The 8736-nt window shown below is 34.1% G+C and overlaps 1 protein-coding gene across 1 annotated transcript; it reads right to left on the reverse strand.

Moving 5' to 3' along the window:
• Positions 1-280: 280 nt before the first annotated feature.
• On the reverse strand, positions 281-4012 carry LOC123658908 (zinc finger protein basonuclin-2-like). The gene is made up of 2 exons (XM_045594199.1): positions 4004-4012; positions 281-3445 (listed from the first exon to the last, which is right to left on the reverse strand). Exons 1-2 carry the CDS (start codon positions 4010-4012, stop codon positions 281-283), a joined length of 3174 nt encoding a protein of 1057 aa, XP_045450155.1.
• Positions 4013-8736: the final 4724 nt, after the last annotated feature.

An 8736-nucleotide genomic window follows, 5' to 3' on the forward strand; every position in this document is an offset into this window, starting at 1 on the left:
ACGATTGAAATATAATAAAAGACTTTATTCATTATTATGGAAACATTGCAAATGTCTAATACATATATACAAAGCGGAAACAATTATATATAATGTTTTAATAAGCAATGACACCAAAGATCCTTCTATTTTCGAATTATGTTGTGAAAATTCGAAGGTAGGTACTGGTTATACAAATAAACTATACTATTTGTATTGATCACTAAATCTAACTATCATCACAAATGCACTGAGTATTCTGTACTTAGCAGTCCATTAACACCGGTTACGTAAAAGTAGGTCACGAGAGGCTCACTTGGGCCCTCCCATTTTGTCGACGACTAACATGAGCTTCGCTGTGAACGTTTCGCTTAGTCCTTGAGAAAAACGCAGCATTGCATCCACTAACTGAACACCGATGCAGTAACTGTACGTGAACACTTTCACAATGTACCTTCAAACTAGACAAGTCTTTGAAACACTCCCTACACCCTCGACAAGGATAGTAGCCATCCCTGTTCGGTTGCGGTGCTTCATCTTCGACGCAGTAGTTCAGTTTTGGAGCCAAAGGCGGTGAGTAACTTCGATTTTGACAACTGAATGTATTAAGATTGGGCGGCAGGAATCCACTCAAATAGGGTAAAGGAGGAAAATTTGGGAGCATACCGAATGGAGTGAATAGAAATGGATGCTGGGCAAACATGTCACGTCCATTTAAATAGGCATCTGCCAAAGGATGGTGTGGATACGGGGCGCTAAAAGGAATTTGTCCCAAATTACTTTTTGATTTATCATTATCTCTGACACAGAAATATTTATGTGACTCAATGTAAGGGATAGGTCGGTCATCTTCGTTAAATTTAGAAATTAGTTCCATTTGATCTTTTATTTTATCTAAAATACGTGAATCATTATATGTTCTTAAGTCTTCAGATAAAATTCGCCTGTGTAGATTAACATTAGCACTGTGACGATCTCTGCTTCGTCTAGTATTAAACGCTGCCCTGCATCCTTCAGTGTTGCATTTGTACATAACTTTTAAATGGGTATTTTGATAATGTGCTTTCAAATTATACATGTTTTGAAAAAAACTATCACAGGCCTTACATTTCAGTGGGTTTTCTACACAGATTGGAATATCTGTGGATACTAAAAAGAAACCATTATCGAAGTGTCCATAGATCTGACCTCGATGATCATCGGTTGTGTAATCGTTGCTTGATACTGATGACGAGGGTGATCTATCGCAGTAATCAATAACTTCATTAACAACAGGATAGGAGCTTGATGGAGGTACGTCAATTTTTTTTGAGATGTGAGGAAAATCTCCTTTAGATAAACTTTCTAATCTTTTCAAAGAGTTCTCAGAAGAAAACTCATCATTTCTCTGATGAAATACATCGTTTCGTTGCGTTGAAGTTGATTTCTCAATGGGTTCTTCCTTAACTCGTAAATCTTGTACACAATCATGGACATCGATTTCTTGTTTTATCGCAGGAGGTTCTTGTTTTATTTTTAGGTTTTCCGAAACATCACTAGGTACAGAAATTTTATTATCAATAGCATCATTATCTTCACATCTTACCCTTTTCAAATTTAGAACACTATCTTCGTCATTATTTTGATCGTCATTTTTATTTTCGTAATCATTGGTCTCAACTACATCATTATTTTTAAGTCTAGTAGGATTAAGATTTTTTCTTTTCCTTTTTATGACCTCAGTACTTACAACGTCTTTCATTGTATCTGAAACTTCATTATTATCACTTATGCTTCTTTGGTCGTATTCTGTGTCTGATTCATCTGCAGAACCTGCAGATTTATTCAAATTTGAGTAGTAATCACTGGTATCAGCGTGATCAGTAACCTCATCAAAGTCACCGTCATCACCTGCTACAACAACTATACCATCATCCTCATCAGACTCACCTTGTCCTTCGTGATCCTTATTTTCTACGGAACTTGATTCACGTCGTAAATGTTGTGTTTGATTAAACGTGGGTGAGAAATTTAGTCCATTTTTGTGATCTAAAGGTATGTTTGTTGCATAAGACTTCATATGCGGTGCAGAGTTAAGTAGTGGATATGAGCCAAATGGATGCATAGGACTTATTACAGGTGGAATATTTAACCCTGATCCGGGTGGTGGAATTAATACAGGATGAGCCTGGGCGCTTCTTCCATCGTGCGGTGAGATTTTTCTTCGTAAATGAGGTGAGTGTAATTTTGGATTCGGATTAGCACTATGTCTGTTTCTGGACCTCCTAGAACTAAACATCATACTACAACCTTCTACTGTGCATTTATGCATTTCACGCAGATGGACCGCTGAAAAATGTATCTTTAAAGCACCTTTATCACAAAATGTTTTAAGGCACACGTTGCATTGTACACGTTTTTTACCTGTAGCAGGATTTATAAAATGTGTGCCTAAATTTAAAGGCATTTGAGATGCTCCCCATTGTCTTTTTGGTGGACTCATACATTTACTTAACATAATGTCTCTTGATTTTTGTGCATCAACATAAGAATCTTTACTTAAGTTTAAAACACTATCACCTTCATTTCGTAAGCTTTCAGACCGTGATTTATTCATTACATTGTTCAATCTACTTTCTGTTGTATCTGATGGTTGAGCGGATATTTGAGGAAGAAGTGCTTGTAATGACGCTATGCCCATCGGGCTTTGACTCAAAGCAGCTACCATTGCAGCGGAGTGTGAAAATGATGATGGCAGAATTGATGGAATAGGCAAGTTAGTGGGTAATTGAAAATTAAGGAATTGACTCCGTACCACATCCATGGCTGCTTTTTCTGTCGAAGTCATATCATAAACACGTTTTCTGTTTTCCTCCTTGATATGAGTTTCATTGATTTTATGTTTTCTGAAATCAAATGGCTGCATATTTTGTAGATAATTTAAGGGAGACGAGTTAATAGGACTAGTAGCTGAAAGTGGACTAGATGAGGTAGATAGGTGAACACTATGATTGGGTGAAGCTTCTGGAGACGATGTTCTCCGCGGTGAATGTGTTTCTGGTGAATGTCTACTAGGCGACAGTTTCTCTTTCTTAAAATCTAATCCTTTATCCAAATAACTGTCTCTGGTTTGTTTTTCACGATCTGGTTTTAAGTAATCGAAACTATTTTTAGATTCTCCGACATTTTGGAAATTTCCGGAACTTTCCATGAGCCTTTTAAATTCAGCTTCGAGTTTTAATTGATCGACAATTTTCATCCCCTCGTTGTTCTCCATGTTTGTATGGTTTATTTGATCATGTTCATTGCTGAACTTAGGGGGCGAATGAAGACCATTTTTCTTATAAATTGGAAGAAGAGAAGTCTTGTGTAGAGCTCTGGCCTCTTGGAGTTTCAGAATCTGTTGTAGCGCCAAGTTGTGTTCCGGACCGCGACCACTCCATCTTTCCGCGCTTCCTGATTGCGTTTCCTGCAACAAATAAATAAACTATTTGTATGAACACGTCTTAAAATAGAATTATACGGGTTATTTTATTTATTAGGTATTAAACCAAAATCAAAGCGTACCTATATTAATTATATTTCATAAAGTGCTGTTCGAATCATACTTATAATAAGTCAGTGTAAATCATAGCCTTATAAACAACACGAAGCTCGATTCGATTAAATTAATTTCAACGTATCCGCCTATTCATATAAGATACAGTCTAGAGCTATTTTAAAAACAGGTTGTTCTAATGCATCCTCAAACTAACCACCGGGTCGACACAAAACTACACCTTGCGTTTTCAAAGACTAATATCGAATTAATTCCGAGAACGGGGAGCAATTGGGTAAAATTGTGTAAAATGACGGTTTTGAGTCGACTCGAGAATAGAAAAGTGGTTTCTGTCGCGTGTTCGGAACGATTTAATCCGAAAAGTAAATTACTATTCATTTGGTAAGTATTCGGGGCCGGTTCACGGTGTCATACTCGAGATTTAGTTAACACGACCGCTCCTTAAACTGAGTTTTTGTGTTAGTTATGCGAATGTTATGGTCAAACCTGAATCATCACCTATCGTCATCATCATCATGATTTTATATTATTTATGTTATTATTATATTATTTATGCTATTATTTTATAGATACAAACAATTAATACTCAATTCGCATTATGACTTATTGAAAAGGCTATTTAAAATATCTACCTACTGATTTTGAAATAGTTGCACAGAAATAAGTATAAAAAATATTTTTTTCTAAAACTGAGTAGTACGTTTCAGTTAGAAATGTAATTACAAAAAATCAACTGGATGTAAGCTTTGTTTAAGCGATGTGTAGCTACGGGCCTTCTCGTGTGTAAAAAGAGTTGATTGTCGTTTTTAAAATCGTTTGTCACTCGATTATACCGTGTAACTCGTGTAAGCGATGGGCCAGCCATATCATTATACATTTCTGGGGAAAATTAAATTGTCATTTACCGCACCGGCGCGTCGGCAATTTCGTATAATCCAACACTCAAAAAAAGTATCCGTAAATTCTTTTCTAATGCCACAAAACGGATAAACACAGGATAATAAAGTGTCGTTTAAGTAAAGTATACGTTACGTGTTCGAATGAAATTGAGGGCGTTTTAAAGTAATTTTACGATTTGTAGTATAAAGACAGAATTTTATAGTTTCGTTAATGTCATATCATCAAGATAAACGATTTGGGACAGATGAATGTTAGCTGCGATGAGTCTCCCTTTTATATTTATATACATAGGAAATTGTTTATGATTATGTTTTGAAATAAGAGTCTAGTAAATGAATAGCGTACCTACGTATTAAAATTCCCACACGTAGTAAGCAAAACAAAAAGTCGCTAAAGTCGCGACGGTAAGTCGAGGTGATTGACCGACAAAATGAACAAGAAACTATATTTAAACCTTAATACGTACGTTTAAATATCATTTTTAAACGAAAACGTCGCAATATTAAATTTGCTTTTGTTTTTGACCCACGCCTACCGTCAGAGCAATGGACAAGCGGACATATTTCACAGCATTTTTCATAAATTCCAACGAAGTGAACTAAACAGTAATACACAACTTTAAGGTCTGGTTTGCAATGGGAGGGGTTTTGTTGTTTTTTATTATATGGTCATTTCGCGATGATCGCTTTTGGCTCGCTGTCGTGACAAGCCATATTGTTCGGTGTATGATACGCGGAGTAAGTGAACAGGTTTCTTACTTTGAAGCGCAATGTTTTGTATATTTTTTCACAATAAACTTTAAATATACGTTATTGAGATTTTTTACGATTATTTCAAACAATTAACATACGAATAGCTATTTGGAAAGCTTATAGTAGCTTCATCGGTCACATAGCATATTACTTCAAAATGCGATTGAGCTCCAAATTTTTTTTAATCATAGAAGAAGTCCGTGACCAGTGGTGGGACTTTTACAATCTGAAATTCACTTTAATTTGAATATTTCAAAATAAAACAAACGCATTGTAACATTAAATGCCCATTATGTTTTTTGTTAACCTCATGGTAAGCAATTACCGTAGCCTATAGAGGCCTGCAACACCAGAAGCATCGCGAGTGCGTTGCCGATCCTACCCTCGACCCTCCGCAGATGCTCTGGGTGCCTCACTATCATTTAGCCGTGATCTTCTATACCATTGAAGTACTTTGCCAGATGAGCTGTTCCAGATTTTTACCAGGATATATTCTACTGTGCCTTACCTTAATGAAATTATGTCGTCGATAAAATTTCGTAGCTTTTAAACTCTATATTCATTAAGAATAGAAATCTAAAATTTCTTGCGATAGTTACAGCTACTTCCTCAGGCATGTAAGGAACCAACATCTACCTCAGAAACCTCAGTACCTCAGAAACGAATGTTTTCATTAATTAAAAACAATCTTGAGCGGGAATCGAACATGCCAATTTATTTATTTATTTATTTTTAATGAAGTTAATAGAACTCTCTCATTATGGGTATTAATATTACAGTGAAATTTTCTTAGTTCTCAAATTATAATTACGAATCTAATATGATAGGTAAGAGTTGTGAAGTCTGTGCCTGTCGTATAATTAGTGAGGGCCGCAACTAGATCAACACTGCGACGGCTATGTACGATAATTCCTCTATTACTTATCATTACTTGAAAATAATTGTTTGGACGTTTGGGCGTTCCTTACGTTCTATAAATCTAAACGTAATTGACACTGCAAATTATACATATAATCAAATTGTCTATAGATTTACTTTCATCTAGCCTTTATTTTTCATTCAATGGTCTCGTCATTTAGCGCTGCAAAACGAACAAAATATTTTAATTAGAAATCTGATTCTTAAACGTTGTGGACCATGTGCATAACTCATTAATAAAATAAAACCCCAAACTCAAACAAAATGCCAGTGAAATGACATTATTTGTCTAGGTTTCAAATTCAGCACAAAAATAGTCATACCTAGACACATATCTATCGTCTACCTAGACAAATATTTGTCACCAATCTCAAAAGTTTAAACTCGAAGTCGATAACAACAGCTGTGGCCGTATTCATGTCGAATAAATATTATTTAATAACAATGCAAAAAACGACAGAAAAGTCAGTTTTACCTATGTTATTTGAATATTTTAGTAGAATAGACCCCAGTACCAATATTTGTCATTCATTCGATAAAGATGGCGTGGGAGGGTTGTTTATGTATTTGATTAACGTTACTATCGCCATAAATGAAACACTACCGAATAGCTATAAGTAAAATATTTTAGATGTACTAAGTTTGTTTTACATTTATATAAACACCTTTAAAATTTATAAAAAATTAAAATTAAAATAGAACACACTTTTTCGTTTTTACGACTAAACTATTTTTTTTAAGATTTGGCGTTTTATTTAATGCGTACCTATTGACATTTCACGCGCTCATTATTTTTCTGTGCTCAGACAGTATTTGGTATAATTTCAGTAATATAAGATATATTTTGGACCCTTGAATTTTATTGCTAAACATAAAAAGAGAATAACATTAACATTTAATAAGTATAATTAAAAATATGTAAATGTTCCGAGATAATTTTATTTTATTTTATTTTAATAGGATAGCTTACAGCTTATTATAACTATAACTAATACAGAATATGAATAAAAAAAGCTAATAATAAGCTATCACATATAGATATAACGTAGTTTGTTTTATAATATTAAAAAAAATGACAAACTATATATTTTTATCACCGTATTTATATAATTCTTCATTTTAAACAAAACAAAAAACATAGACAATCAATTTATTAAATTATTAATTTGTAAACACGAAGCGGATATTGATGCCTGTCGCCTGTATGTGTGTCCTTCAGTATTATATTTTATAAATACGACAATTAAGCAGGTCTATCATTACAAAGACACGGCAATTCCGCGGTCCCATTATAATTTTTTGATACAATTTAGATTCCATATGAAATTATCGTCGGTCGTTCAAGTTAATATGAGTAATGATATACCGTGGACAAGTATGGAGGGCTTATCTTAATCTGGGCTTAAGGCGCCTCGTAGCATTTATGGGTATTAATAATAATTGGATTACGGGCAGAGGTCAAATATCGATTTGACTTTAGTTAGTGTTCTTAGGATAGGGTATGGTAATGGCGCGAGATTTATGATATTTTGACCACAGCACATTTTGGAAAAAATATAATATGATTAATTTAAATGTCGTAAGTAAGTAAATATTGCAATATTATTTAAATTAATTACATTTCAATTAAATTTTAGTTACCTTTTTTTTTATGATAGCGGTGTCTCAAGATCTACTTTAGTATGTAGTTCTATAAAAGTTTGAGGGTAGTATTAAACTGTGATCCAGAAAACGCCATCAGCGCCATCTGGTACGAAAGTGTCGTACCTTCTTTAAGACATTATTCTATAAAGTTGATCTTAAATCCAACATTTCGGCGCTTTTTCATCTACTGACTTTGGAATATGAATAGATATGAGTTATCGATAAATATGTATAATGTTTAATGTACTATTGTTATTTCATTAATTAAATCTAATAAAAAATAGACCTATTTGATTTGGAAAAATATTTTTGGATAACATTAGCTATACTTATGTACGTATTAATAATAGGTACAACAACTCATCATTCAAACCAGCCATTCAAAATACAAAATATATCTATGTATCTAAGTTTTTTAGTAAGACCTTAAAAATATTTTCTTCAAAGATTAAAAAAAAAGACATGTGATATTTACAACTTATTTATATTGATATTAATATCAATTATAATTATTCATTACGTTTAGTTTAATTTAATTTAATTATTTAATTTATCTCATCATCACCATCATTCCAGCCTACTGCAGTCCACTGCTGGACATAGGCCTCCACAAGTTCGCGCCAAAAATGCGTGAACTCATGTGTGTTGCTCATAGTCACCACGCTGGGCAGGCGGGTTGGTGACCGCAGGGCTGGCTTTGTCGCACCTAAGACGCTGTTGCCCGTCTTCGGCCTGTGTGTTTCAAGGCCAGCGGTTAGATGGTTATCCCGCCATCGGTCGGCTTCTGAAGTTCCAAGGTGGTAATGGAACTTTTTTATCCCTTCGTCGCCTCTTACAACACCCACGGGAAGAGAGGGGGTGGCTATATTCTTTGATGCCGTAGCCACACAGCACTTATCACAGCTAATTTATCTAATAACCTTTAATTCTTAAAATTTTAATTTAATATTATTTTGTATGTTAATGATAAAAAAGAAAATTATACAATTTAAATTAAGTTAAAAA

This window comes from Melitaea cinxia, chromosome 13 (assembly GCF_905220565.1).
Source record: "Melitaea cinxia chromosome 13, ilMelCinx1.1, whole genome shotgun sequence".
NCBI lineage: Eukaryota > Metazoa > Arthropoda > Insecta > Lepidoptera > Nymphalidae > Melitaea > Melitaea cinxia.